This window comes from Heterodontus francisci, chromosome 7, assembly GCF_036365525.1.
Source record: "Heterodontus francisci isolate sHetFra1 chromosome 7, sHetFra1.hap1, whole genome shotgun sequence".
Taxonomy (NCBI): Eukaryota; Metazoa; Chordata; class Chondrichthyes; order Heterodontiformes; family Heterodontidae; genus Heterodontus; species Heterodontus francisci.
In genome coordinates this window covers 96,532,875-96,547,735 of record NC_090377.1, presented here as the reverse complement: position 1 = coordinate 96,547,735, position 14,861 = coordinate 96,532,875, and the positions used below count along the sequence as shown (strand labels likewise).

The following is a 14,861-nucleotide window of genomic DNA, read 5'->3' as shown; positions in this document are numbered from 1 at the left end:
AGGGTAGGGCCTATCAGAGGTGTACAAGGGAACTTATGCATGGATGCAGAAGATATGGGCAGGGTTCTTAATGAGTTTTTTGTCTCTGTCTTCACAAAGGAGAGGGTTGATGTCGACATTGTAGTAAAAGAGGAGTGTGAAATCTTAGATACAATAGGCATAATGAGAGAGGAAGTACTAGAGGGTCTGACATCCTTGAAAGTGGATAAATCACCGGGGCTGGTTGGATTGCATCCCAGGCTGTTAAAGGAAGCCAGAGAGGAAATAGCGGATGCTCTGAGGATCATCTTCAAAAACTCACTAAATACAGGCGAGGTACCAGAGGATTGGAGATCTGCAAACATTGTACCATTGTTTAAAAAGGATGCGAGGAATCAGCCAAATAATTATAGGCCAGTCAGTCTGACCTCGATGGTCGGCAAATTATTAGAATCAATTCTGAGCAATAGGATAAACTGTCACTTTGAAAAGCACGGATTAATCAGGGATAGTCGGCATGGATTTGTTAAAGGAAGGTTGTGTCTTACTAACTTGATTGAGTTTTTTGAGGAAGTAACAAGGAGGATTGATGAGGGTAGTGCAGTGGATGTGGTCTACATGCATTTTAGTAAAGCATTTGTCAAGGTCCCACATAGCAGACTGATCAGAAAATTAAAAGCTCATGGGATACAGGGAATGTGGCAAGTTGGTTCCAAAATTGGTTCAATGACAGGAAATAAAGGGTAATGGTCGACGGGATATTGTGAACCTAGTCAAAAAGAAAAAGGAAGCATTCGTAAGGGCTGGAAGGCTAGGAACAGACGAATCCCTTGAGGAATATAAAGACAGTAGGAAGGAACTTGAGCAAGGAGTCAGGAGGGCTAAAAGGGGTCATGAAAAGTCATTGGCAAACAGGATTAAGGAAAATCCCAAGGCTTTTTATACATATATAAAGAGCAAGAGGGTAACTAGGGAAAGGGTTGGCCCACTCAAGGACAGAGAAGGGAATCTATGTGTGGAGCCAGTGGAAATGGGCGAGGTACTAAATGAGTACTTTGCATCAGTATTTACCAAAGAGAAGGACTTGGTGGATGATGAGCCTAGGGAAGGGAGTGTAGATAGTCTCAGTCATCTCATTATCAAAAAGGAGGAGGTGTTGGGTGTCTTGCAAAGCATTAAGGTAGATAGGTCCCCAGGGCCTGATGGGATCTACCCCAGAATACTGAGGGAGGCAAGGGAAGAAATTGCTGGGGCCTTGACAGAAATCTTTGCATCCTCATTGGCTGCAGGTGAGGTCCCAGTGGACTGGAGAACAGCCAATGTTGTTTCTTTGTTTAAGAAGGGTAGCAAGGATAATCCAGGAAATTACAGGCCGGTGAGCCTTACGTCAGTGGTAGGGAAATTATTAGAGAGGATTCTTCGGGACAGGATTTACTCCCATTTGGAAACAAATGAACTTATTAGCAAGAGGCAGCATGGTTTTGTGAAGGGGAGGTCATGTCTCACTAATTTGATTGAGTTTTTTGAGGAAGTGACAAAGATGATTGATGAAGGAAGGGCAGTGGATGTTATCTATATGGACTTCAGTAAAGCCTTTGATAAGGTCCCTCATGGCAGACTGGTACAAAAGGTGAAGTCACATGGGATCAGAGGGAAGCTGGCAAGGTGGATACAGAACTGGCTCAGTTATAGAAGACAGAGGGTAGCAGTGGAAGGGTGCTTTTCTGAATGGAGGGATGTGACTAGTGGTGTTCTGCAGGGATCAGTGCTGGGACCTTTGCTGTTTGTAATATATATAAATGATTTGGAGGAAAATGTAGCTGGTCTGATTAGTAAGTTTGCAGACGACACAAAGGTTGGTGGAGTTGCGGATAGTGTTGAGGATTGTCAGAGGATACAGCAGGATATAGATCGGTTGGAGACTTGGGCGGAGAAATGGCAGATGGAGTTTAATCCGGACAAATGTGAGGTAATGCATTTTGGAAGGTCTAATGCAGGTGGGAAGTATACAGTAAATGGCAGAACCCTTAGGAGTATTGACAGGCAGAGAGATCTGGACGTACAGGTCCACAGGTCACTGAAAGTGGCAACGCAGGTGGATAAGGTAGTCAAGAAGGCATACGGCATACTTGCCTTCATTGGTCGGGGCATAGAGTATAAAAATTGGCAAGTCATGCTGCAGCTGTACAGAACTTTAGTTAGGCCACACTTAGAATATTGCGTGCAATTCTGGTCGCCACACTACCAGAAGGACGTGGAGGCTTTGGAGAGGGTACAGAAGAGGTTTACCAGGATGTTGCCTGGTCTGGAGGGCATTAGCTATGAGGAAAGGTTGGATGAATTCGGATTGTTTTCACTGGAACGACAGAGGTGGAGGGGCGACATGATAGAGGTTTACAAAGTTATGAGCAGCATGGACAGAGTGGATAGTCAGAAGCTTTTTCCCAGGGTGGAAGAGTCAGTTACTAGGGGACATAGGTTTAAGGTGAGAGGGGCAAAGTTTAGAGGGGATGTGCAAGGCAAGTTTTTTTTACACAGAGGGTGGTGAGTGCCTGGAACTTGCTGCCGGGGGAGGTGGTGGAAGCAGGTACGAATGCGACATTTAAGAGGCATCTTGACAAATACATGAATTGGATGTGAATAGAGGGATACGGTCCCGGAAGTGCTGAAGGTTTTAGTTTAGGCAGGCATCAAGATCGGCGCAGGCTTGGAGGGCCGAATGGCCTGTTCCTGTGCTGTACTGTTCTTTGTTCTTTGGATGTTCTTGTGAATGGAAGGCGGTTTCCAGTGACGTTCCACAGGGCTCAGTGTTGGGTCCCTTGCTGTTTAAGGTATATATTAATGATTTGGACTTAAACGTGGGAGACATGATTGGGAAATTTGCAGATGACACAAAAATTGCCATGTAATTGATAATGAAGAGGATAGCTGTAGACTCCAGAATTATATCAATGGTTTGGTTGAGTGGGCGGAAAAGTGGCAATTGGAATTCAGTCTGGGAGAAGTGTGAGGTAATGCATTGGGGAGCGCAAATAAAGAAAGGGAATACACAATAAACAGGAGGATATTGAGAGGGTAGAAGAAGTGAGAGACCTTGGAGTGTATGTCCACAGGTCCCTGAATGTGACAGGACAGGTAGATATAGTGGTGAAGAAGGCATATGGAATGCCTACCTTTATTGGCCGAGGTATCAAATACAAAAGCAGGGATGTATTGCTGGAACTTCATGAAATGCTGGTTAGGCCACAGCTGGAATATTGCATCCAGTTCTGCTCACCACATTTCAGGAAGGACATAATTGCTCTGAAGCGAGTGCAGAGGAGATTTACAAGAATGTTGCCAGGGCTTGAAAGTTGCAGCTATAAGGAAAGATTGGATAGGCTAGGGTTGTTTTTCTTGGAACAGAGGAGGCTGCGGGGTGACTTAACTGAGGTGTACAACATTATGAGGGGCCTAGATAGAGTAGACAGGAAGGATGTGTTTCCCCTAGCGGAGAGGTCAATTACCAGGGGGCACAGATTCAAGGTGATTGGTAGAAGGATTAGAGGGGACATGAGGAAAAACTTTTGCACCCAGAGGGTGGTGGGTGTCTGGAATTCACTGCCTGGATCAGTGGTGGAGGCAGAAACCCTCAATTCATTTAAAAGGTACCTGGGCCTGCACTTAAAATGCTGTAACCTGCAAGGCTGCGGACCAGGTGCTGGAAGGTGGGATTAGATTGGGCGGTTGGGTTTTTTGGCTGGTGCAGACATGATGGTCTGAATGTCCTCTGTCTGTGCTGTAACTTTTCTATGTTTCTAATATGATCATGTTCTGTTTGTTAGGCCGTTGCTTGGATTTCAACATTGCCTTAAATGTGGCAGCAAAACCATACAAAGTTATTCCATTTGTCAATCTTGCTGTGTTTCTTTTAAGGTAAACATTTCAAATTCAGTTTTTAAGTTAATCAAAAATATTATAGTTTTGTTTTATTCCCTCAATTTTTTTTAAATTTCCTCTGCTTCTAGCTTTGTTTCTACTTCCTAACTGAGATGAAGGTGTATTGTTTTTACAGATATGACTGGTTTAAGGAGATGTGGTCCGTTCTTATGCTGCCTGAAATTGACATCCTTATTTTAAATGCACAAGGCATCTCCAATGCAATGATATCGATTCTCCTTTTCTTATTTGGGACAGCTGTTGCCTATTGGAGTGGAATATTCTTGCATTTGTTACTTAAACAGCTCTCCTTCTTGTGGTCAGTCTTTCACAGGTGAGGATTCTGTCAGCTGAATGTGTACACTAGGTGGGGATGGAAAGGGAACTCCTGTTGTCAGTCATTTGTGCACTTTCTTGTAAGTCTGATTTTACAAGACCGCAAGATTATTTAATATTAATACTGCATTCAGTGCGGTGCTTTTCTGACGTTGAGAGGGAATAAGAACTTAGTTGGGCATCATGTTCCGGGAGAATGGCTTGTCTGCTCTCCTTGATCACATCTCAGCTTTAATGCTGCCACCTTCATTGTGCATGCTGTATGCACTGTTGAAGTGTTGCAGTGCCAGAACAAGCTCTTGTGATGGAGAGGAAGGGCGGAATCAAAATGTGAGCTCCTCTCTTTAAGGCTTGCAATAACACTTAACTATCAGCCTCAAACAACACCTAAAAACAGATAATCTGGTCATGATCACATTGCTGTTTGTGGGATGTTGCTATGAACAAGTTAATTGTTCAGTTTCCTACATTACAACAGTAACTACGCTTCAAAAATGCTTAATTGGCTCGAAAGTGATTTGGGCTATCATGAGGTTACGAAAGATGCCATATAAATGCAAGTTCTTTCATTCTAGCGGTCACTACAGCTGAGCTGCTGCATAAAAATTAACCCTTACCCATGAGACATTATTTCATTTTTCCCAGTGCTGCAATTAAAAATGAAGTCTTTAAAAACCTTTTAGGTGCATTCATCTAAATTTGCAATTGTAATTATGGCTGCTGGCTGAGTGCCACTAGCACACACTTGGTGGCATTAAAATGTGTCTGCACTGCAACAACACAAAGGTCTGATGAATCTCCAAGATGTTTTATCAAATTTAACTCAACTCAACAGAGGCAGAGGGGTTTTAGCTACCTCCGTGAGCTAGCGTGCCCTCTTCTCTGCTCTTCCCGTGCTCCCTTGCTGACCCAAGATCTCAACTGTGTGGTTTCTGTACCCTGACATGCTCCTGACCTGAGCTTGCAATCCTGGTTTAAAGTCTCGCTCCAGGGTTCCTTGGGGGGTCTGAATAATGTTTTTTTAAGTGAGTGAGAGACATACAGAAAGAATTGAAAAACATGAGTGATGCAGGAAACATGTAGATCGGAGAGGAGACAGAGAAGGAGATACTTGCAAAATGAGAGTATGTGCAAGAGTTGTTGGAGACAGAGAAGCCAACAAAAGAAAGTGTATGAATCATAGAGAGAGAAAGAGGAAAACAAAAAGAAAGGAGACCAGCAGGGAGACAGTTACAGAGGAAGAAGTGAGAGAAAGATGTATTTTGGTGAACAGTGCTATGGGAGATCAACTAGTAGTAGGTCAAAACTGCTGCATTCAGCTCATGTGAATGAGGTTTAAACCTTTGCGAATGACTTTGTCATGATTGCTGCAATAATGAATCTCACAGGATAAGGCATTGGCCATCAATATGATGACTTGATGCGTCATGCTGGAATTTTTCACTACCTAGGTATAAACAAAAGGATTTGAATTCTTCCTGTGCCCATAGCATGCCTTTGTTTTCCTTTCTGATTAAAGCTATCAGTCTTGTGGGATGACTGACAGATAGTGACATTTAGCTGTTGCTGAAGAAATTGCAGTGTGTTGTTGATTTCCATCAGCTGTTGGTAATGTACTTTATGTTTAAACTCAACGAACCTTAAATAAGGTCAATTGACAGGAAGATGAGGAACAGACCATAGACTGTTTTTCAATTAAAATTCTTCATTTTTTTTTTACTGAAGCCTCACGTTGAAGTATACCTCTCCACTGCTTAATATTTAGAACTTTTATGATGTTGTTTATGTGCATAGGGAAGTAGACTGCTTTGGCAAGAGTTTTTATTGTGACATTTCAAATTTAACTTTCCATAGATACCGTGAGGCAACATAAGACCAAGATTTGCTTATTTCGTTGGCCAATTTATCGAACAATTATGAACATTTCTATTCTGTAACTGAATTTAATTATTTCTATCAATTTAATGATGTGGTGTACAAAGAAAAACAAAATGTTCTCTTGTGTAACAGCACTGGGACAAAATAAGCCATGGTATAACTTGTTGAAATCATTTGAGTTTCAAAAAGGGGCATTAATGGCAAGACTTGCTCTTCGGAAAACAAAAAAATTGTAAATGTTCCTAGTAGATTAAATGAGAATTGATTCATTTCAAACTCCAGTTGTAAAGTTGAACACTGCTGTAGTGCATTTCATTGTTCCCATCTTGCAGGCCATGTGTTATTAAAAAGGAATATAAGCCATTAAATGTTCAAAGTTCCAGTATTATGATTTTCCTGCTCTTTATCGTCTGGACAACCTGTGGTGCTGTGGCTCTCATACTTGGGTACATTCTTTATCTTGTTAAGGTAAGCTTTGTTTATTAATTAGCTGTGTCAATACATTAGTCTTAGATGATCTAATGTTCATGAAGTAATTTGTGGTCAAATTGATGTCCAAGGTAGTAATCATCATCATTTTATAATGAAAACTGATCTGTTGTCATACCATGGCATTTATTCAGTGAAAAGTATATACTTCTGAACTACTTCTGAAAAATCCAAATTAATATATTTCTTGATCAAACATTTCAGATTGCATTACTGAAGAGGTGCATCAATTTATTTTTATTTATGTAGTCAAAAAGCAGGATTTAGAATGATAGGTGACTATTTCCCCATATTTCATTCTTTAGCAATTCTTCCCCTTTTTGAGGGTCTCTATGTAATGCATGATTCCTCAACAGAGATTGGGCTGTTGGTCTAATTCCAGGCATCTTCCAATCTTGAGTTGGTGGGAGTTGCCTCATCAATGTATGGGTCATACAAAATTGAGACTGGAGCAAATGGGAATTTATAGCCGTGCATCTGCATGTGACACTCTCATGCACAAAATTGACTATAGCTTGGGCTGCAATCCACAGGTGTTCAAATGGGGCCTCAGGTAAAAAGAGTAGCACTTTTCAGCTTCTTTTCACTCATAAAATTGTACGGTAGATTTTCCATGGCCTCTGCCTAGTTTTGCGTTGCTATATCAGTTTTGGAAGTGCAAAAGGGAATGAAGAGCCATTACACCAGATCTTTGCCCACTTCAGTGCCTGCCTCATTTTTCCACCATGATTTCTGGAGACCGATGGAAGTGCCGCCATCTAAAATATCGATTAGAGGTGGGGCTGTCTTGCACATCACTTTGTGGTGTGCAGAATGTCAGACGCAAATTATGTCCATGTGAAATGAAAGCTTCCAGGATTGTTAGGTGGCAGTAATATTGTGGAAAGGCCACAATGGGTGGAATCTCACCCATTAATGAACTGTTCATCAATTTTTTGTTTTTTGCCTGCTGTCACTTAGGCTCTTGTGAGCCTTTGTGTCAATTATAAGCTGAGGTATTTTGAAGGAGAGTAGCAGCAATGAAGGGGTTCCAGGCAGGCTAAGCTGCCCGACAATTGCTTTATATCCACCCGCCAATACTTGTGCACCTGCATCTGTAGACAGAGGTGAATATACCTCACCTTGGGACGCAGTTTATGCTACCTGGTGAAATCGACTTATAAACTATAGGTGTGATCATGGGTGCATATACTAAGCAATTACATTCTATCTGAAACTTTGCATGAATGAACATAACCAAATTCTGGAAGTGCAAAGGACTACCTGTTGGGTATTGATGGGAAGCAACGGAAGAACTTCAATGCAGTGTGACGAGAGGTCATTTTAAAGTACAGTTATGCTTAGTACTGTGAATTCTCTGAAGGTATGTACGACTTCTCTTCACTTGCCTGATCGATGAGGTCACTGAACATTTTTCTGCACTGCTGTACTTTGCATGGATTTGTTGTATGAACACTAACTGCCCCAGCTACCTCCTTCCATTGTCCCTGTCAGTACACTTCATATTGGGTGATCATAAATATTGCTGTCTCCTCCTTCCTGTCAGTGTTTTACCCAAGCAGATTTCTAGGCTTTTCTGTCTTTGTTTTGTACATATGTATATATTGTTTATAAAGCTTTTTTAAATGTAATCTTGGCCACTGTTCACCTGAGGGCAGTATCTCACACTATAAATAATTCATAGGGTACAGCAGCCTTTTGGTATCTTACACAAGTGATCATTTATATGAATTGAATCGTCAATTTAGACAGACACTTAACTGCCATACACCAGATGTTAAACTGAGAAACTGTTTTTTCATGGGATGGTCATGATTCCACGACAGTAGATCATAAGGTAAAAGAGAAAGCAGCTCTCCTCATCTCAGTTCATCCAGTCAGAAAGATACTACAATCCCTCCATTACAGTATTGATCTTTTTGTTTAAATGATACCAGAATTTTTCATCTGTACTACTACTCTTAGAAATATTGATCATTCTGTGTATTAACATCTGCCTGACATTGCTAAATTCACCTTTTACTAGACTCTCGCAATTTAGTTTGAAATATTATTCTGGATTAACTTTTTCCATACTGGTTATCATCTTTTGCAACTCTATAAGATAACCTTTCAGTCTCCTCCTTTCAAGACCGAAACGCCCAAGTTTCTCAGACTTTCCTCATAATTCAAACCTATGACACAAAGTTCAGTACTTTTCTCTGAGCTGCCTCGAGCCCCTGAATGTCTGCTTTGTGCCATGATGACACAATACTCTAGGTTTGGTCTGACCAATGCTCTCTGCATTTGAGTATGACTTCCTTTGACATATATTCTGTTTTAGCTACATAGTCCGAGCATTCTATTTTCTTTCTGAATTGCTGTTCTGCAATGTTTAGACATGTTGAATATCTCAATCCGTTAATTTAAATTTTAGTTACTTATACATCATTCATGGAGAGAGTTGCCTCCTCAGAATCAGCTGCCTCCCCACTCAATGTACTATTATCTATAAATTTGACCAATTTGCATTGATCCGAATCCAAGTAGTTGATGTCAGGTAGAAACTGCAATTGTCCCAATATACTTCAATCAGTTACTTATCCATTACATAAGAACCTTAAATGGAAGAATTAAACTATCAATCTGAGGTTAACTAGCATTTTCCAAAGAACTTAATTTAATTTTGGACAGTCTGCTACATCGCAAGATGTCCAGTTAATTGCAGATGAAGAAGGCCATTCAGCCCATCTTTATGCATCTGTTCAAAAAAGTCTTAAAGTCCTTCTATTACAGAATCCAGTTGAATGTATCCAGGATTCTCACCTCCACCATATTATCTGGAATTCAATTTCATGCTTTGATCACCCTTTGTGTGAAGAATTATTTGCTGAAATAATATCTGAGTTTCAGTTTTATTAGGTTGAACTTGTGTCATCTCAGAATTTAATTAATACTAACACTCCAGATTTACTTTTCCCATACCCTTTAGTATTTTGTATAATTCTAGAGAACCACCTCTCAGATGCCTCCTTTCCAGGCTGAAAAACCCAACTTCCTCTAGTCTGTCTTTGTAACTTAGACCACTGGCACTATTAATCAGCCTTGGGGTTCTTCTCTGCAGTGCTTCCAGTGCTTAAATATTCTCAGCGCTCGACACCCAAAACTGGATACAGTATTCAAATTGTGGTGTAACTAGAGCTCTGTACAGTTTGATCACTGCTTCTTTTGACTCGTTTTGTACTATTTCGCCTCTGTAGTTCAGCATTATTGTTTTGATTGCTCTTCTTTGGCTGGATATGTTGAGCATCGAGTCAACAATCCTACATCTCTATCAGCTTTATCTGTAGCTGTTCAGCACCATTTATGGAAGTCATGTCACCTAGTTTTCCTTCCTTAGTGCAGTATTTTACACATGTCTGCATTAAATTTCATTTGACATTGCTCTGCACACTTACATATTTTCTCCAACTCTTTCTGTAACTTCAAAGCTGCCTCTTCCAATTCTACTGCCCCTCCTTAGTTTGATATCATCTGCAAATGTAACCACTTTGAGATCAAGTCATTGATGCAAATTATAAGCAGTAGTAATCCTGACACCAAGCCCTTGGGCACCCCACTCCATACAAGCCCCTCAACCTGGCATAACTCCTCTAACGAGTACTCAAATATTTTCTAAATTTAAGCCCATTTTTTATCCATTCCCAAAATTTACCCTATCTATAACTTTGAGTTAGAGTATTAGTTTTTGTATGAACTTTGTAAAATGTTTTCATGGAAGTCTAGATACACCATGTGTTAGGACTTTCAACAGTGCAGTAGGGCAGTGGTCTTCAAAAGACAAGAAGGTTGGTCAAGCAGGATGTTCCTTTTCTGAATCCACTTTGGCCGCAGTTTACTAGGTAATGTACTAATAATCCTCAAGTTTATTACTGCTAATTGAATGCATTATTTTAGATGGAATAGAAGTTGCTATGACTATTTTGTATGTAAACTTAAGCTCATCCAAAATGATGCTGTCCATGCCCTAACTCTCACCAAGTCATATTCATCCATCACCCCTATGCTCGCTGACCTACTTTCGCTCCTGGTTATGCATTGCCTCAGTTTAAAAATTCTCATCCTTATTTTTAGATCCCTCCTTGACCTTGCTCCATCTCATCTCTTTAATCCCCTCCAGTCCTACAACCCTCTACAATACCTGCACTCCTCCAATTCTGGCCTCTCGAGCATCCCTTTATATCTCCACCAGTGAAGGCCGTGCCTTTAGCTGCCCTAAACTCTGGAATTCCCTCTCTAAAGTTCTCCACCTCTCTACCTCTCTTTGGTGGTCCTTAAAACCTAACTCTTTTACTAAGTTTTTGGTCATCAGCCCTAATATCTCTTTATGTGGCTCAGTGTCAGGTTTTGTCTAATAGCACTCCTGTGAAATGCCTTGGGCATTTTTACTAGGCGCTTTATTAATACAAGTTTTTGTTAATGTCACCCTTTTGAACATGAGAATCACGTTAGCCTGTTATCAATCTCCTGGTACCTTTGCAGTGCCCTTCTGCATCTTCTTTCTCATCCTTTTTGAAATTGGCACTATGTTATTCTGTTTCCAGTCTACTGGCACCATCAGAATATTTATTGACTCCTTCGAGATCACTGCTGGTGCCTCACAACTCTCTACTGTCTCTCTCAGTAGGATAAATACTGTCCTTCCTTGGGGATTTATTTGTTTTCAGTCATATTAGCCTGTTTTGGACTTCCATTTCATCCCTGTCTGTCATTTATTCTGGTTATGTTATCGCTATTTCAGTAGAGGGCAAGTTGTTCTTGTTCTAACTTGTGAATACTTGGAGGATATATGCTTTTAGAATGTGAGCTAATGCTCATCCTCTTTCAGCCCTATTTTTGATATCCTTTTTGCTCTGGATAATTCCACTGAGTCCCTTCACCATTCTCCTTGCATGATTTGTGGAGCTTTTCTTTCTACTCGTTGAATTTTGATTTCTTGTTCATTTGTTTAGGGTCATGCTTATTTAGTCTATTTATTCTGCATTATGTCTTGGTAGGTGTTTTACTTCTCTACTGGGCTGTTGTTAAGCAACAATAACTTGCTTAAGCTGTTCCTTTATTTCTTTGAAGCTAGCCTTTTAAAAATTATATACCTGGCTCCTGGTTAGTCGGCTATTCTATAGTTGTTATCCCCTAATGCACCATGACTTCCATTTCCTGTGTGTTGTCTGGGTCACTTATCATTATGAAGTCAAGATGTGCACTGCATTTCCTCCAACGGGTCACACATTGGGCTGCATTTTAAGAGCCCACCACCGCTCCCGATGGTGGGCGAAAAAATAGCGGCCCACACCTGAGTGCCACACGCCACTGAGCTGCCACGGTCTACCATGCGGCAGCTCGTGTAAATACCCGGGTCAGCCTGCCCCCCCCCCCCCCCCCCCAATCACATGGCAGGGACAGGCTGTCGACGCCGGCAATGGCATCAGCTGCCTGTGCGCAGACGCTGGCGTCCTTTTTAAAGGGCAGCCAGCCCTGCTGCTCGATATAAATTTTTAAAGAGATTCCCCCTACTGTGGCAAACAAAATTCTAATGTCCCTTTCCCAAACCCCCAATAGCAATAAAGTTAAGTATCTGCCCTTCCCCCCCCCCCCCCCAAAAAAAACACTTAACTTACAAATATGACCTTCCCCCTCCAAACTGTACAAAGTTCACAGTTCACCCCTTCCCACCATTCCCTACATATGATTATTTGACCCCGCACTAAAAATCTTACTCCCTTCCCCCTCCCCACCAGTTTCAAGCCTGCTTTCCACAGACGGATAAGTGAAGGCACGGGAGTGCCAGCCGCTGCACTGAAGATTGTGACAGGCCCGTCAGATGGGAGATAAGTTTATTTAAATGTATTCACGGTGCTCATTTTAATATGCAAAGCTGGATCTCGTCACCGGGGGGTGGTGGAGGAGGTGCCGCCACGGAGCTTCGCTGCCGTCGGAAAGTTCGGGCCCCACCCTCCCAATCTCAGGCTCTATGGCGGCTCTGTGGCTCTGCCGGGATGATCGTCCAGCCGCCCACCCCTTCCCTGCCACGGAGCCCAATGCCGGTAAAATCCAGCCCATTATCTTTACTAACTTGGACTCTGAACCATTTAGAATCACAGAATCAAGCAATGGTACAGCACAGAAGGAGGCCATTTAACCTTTTGTGTCTGTGTCAGCTATCCTATTAGTCCCCATTGCCCTTTTTCCCCATAGCCCTGCCATTTGGGTATTCCTCATTTTATATTTGGTTAATTAAAGTCATCCACAACAAAAGTTTTACATTAAGTTTGAGAAAGAGAAAGATCGCAGATAAATTGAGGTTTGAAACTTGTGGGGCTGGCTTCGAAGGAATAAGATATAAGCTGAACATGTGAAACTGGGCTGAGCTGTTAACAAATAAACCTCCAGAAAAACAGTGGGAGGTATTAAAAGAAGTATTAGTACAATTTGTGACTATTGCATGCTCCTAAAATTGTTCAGCCAAGCAACCATGGTCAGAATACAAGGTAAGATGCAGTATATAGGGGAGGCGGTGGCCATCTTATGATGGCCATGAAACCATTGTCGATTGTTGTAAAAACCCATCTGGTTCACTGATGTCCTTTAGGGAAGGAAATCTGCTCTGCTTACCTGGTCTGGCCTATATATGACTCCAGACCCACAGAAATGGCCTCGCAAGCCACTTAGTTGTATCTAACCGATACGAAGTCAATACGGAATGAAACCGGACGAACCACCTGCCATCGACCTAGGCACCGGAAACGACAACAGCAAATTCGACCCTGCGAAGTCCTCCTTACTTATAACTGGGGGCTTGTGCCAAAGTTGGGAGAGCTGTCCCACAGACTAGTAACACACAGCAACTGCGTGACATAGTCATACTCACCGAATCATACCTTACAATGTCCCAGACACTGCCATCACCATCCCTGAGTATATCCTGTCCCACCGGCAGGACAGACCCAGCAGAGGTGGCGGCACAGTGGTATGCAGTCAGGAGGGAGTTGCCCTGGGAATCCTCAACATCTACTCCGAACCCCATGAAATCTCATGGCCTCAGGGCAAACATGGGCAAGGAAATCTCCTGCTGATTACCACCTACTGACCTCCCACAGCTGTTGAATCAGTACTCCTCCATGTTGAACAGCACTTGGAGGAAGCACTGAGGGTGGCAAGGACACAGAATGTACTCTGGATGGGGGACTTCAATGTCCATCACCAAGAGTGGCTCGGTAGCACCACTACTGACTGAACTGGCCGAATCCTAAAGGACATAGCTGCTAGGCTGGGTATGCAGCAGGTTGTGAGGGAACCAACAAGAGGGAAAAATATACCTGACCTCGTCCTCACCAATCTGCCTGCTGCAGATGCATCTTCCCGTGACAGTATTGGTAGGAGTGACCACTGCACAGTCCTTGTGGGGATGAAGTCCCGTCTCACATTGAGGATACCCTTCATCATGTTGTGCAGTACTAACACCTTGCTAAATGGGATAGATGACAAACAGATCTAGCAATGCAAAACTGGGCACTGTGGGCCATCAGCAGCAGCAGAATTGTATTCAACCACAATCTGTAACCCCATGGCCCGGCATATCCCCCACTCTACCATTACCATCAAGCCGCGGGACTGACCTTAGTGCAATAAAGAGGGCAGGAGGGCATGCCAGGAGCAGCACCAAGCATACTTCAAACTGAGGTGTCAACCTGGTGAAGCTACAACCCAGGACTACATGCATGCCAAACAGCTTAAGCAGCATGTGATAGACAGAGCTAAGCGATCCCATAACTAACAGATCAGATCTAAACTTCTGCAGTCGTGAATGATGGTGGACAATTAAACAACTAACTGGAGGAAGTGGCTCCACAAATATCCCCATCCTCAATGATGGGGGAGCCCAGCACATCAGTGCAAAAGATAAGACTGAAGCATTTGCAACAGTATTCAGCCAGAAGTGCCAAGTTGATGATCCAACTCGGCCTCCTGCTGAAGTCCCCAGCATCACAGATGCCAGTCTTCAGCCAATTCAATTCACTCCGCGTGATATCAAGAACCGACTGAAGGCACTGGGTACTGCAAAGGCTATGGGCCCTGGCAACATTCCAACAATAGTTCTGAAGACCTGTGCTCCAGAACTTGCTGCGCCCCAGAACTTGCTGCGCCCCATCCAAACTGTTTCAGTACAGCTACAACACTGGCGTCTACCCGGCAATGGGGAAAATTGCTCAGGTTTGTCCTGT

At 42.5% G+C, this 14,861-nt stretch overlaps 1 protein-coding gene across 4 annotated transcripts in view; it reads left to right on the top strand.

Annotated features, from left to right (window-relative positions):
* Window positions 1–14,861, top strand: part of LOC137372162 (serine/threonine-protein phosphatase 6 regulatory ankyrin repeat subunit B-like) — a 447,200-nt gene that overhangs the window by 407,655 nt on the left and 24,684 nt on the right. For all 4 annotated transcript variants that reach the window (XM_068035690.1, XM_068035687.1, XM_068035689.1 and 1 more), the window contains 3 exons: window positions 3,804–3,894; window positions 4,034–4,231; window positions 6,444–6,579. In XM_068035690.1, coding sequence (XP_067891791.1) covers window positions 3,804–3,894; window positions 4,034–4,231; window positions 6,444–6,579 — 425 coding nt within the window. The remainder of the gene's footprint in view (window positions 1–3,803; window positions 3,895–4,033; window positions 4,232–6,443; window positions 6,580–14,861) is intronic.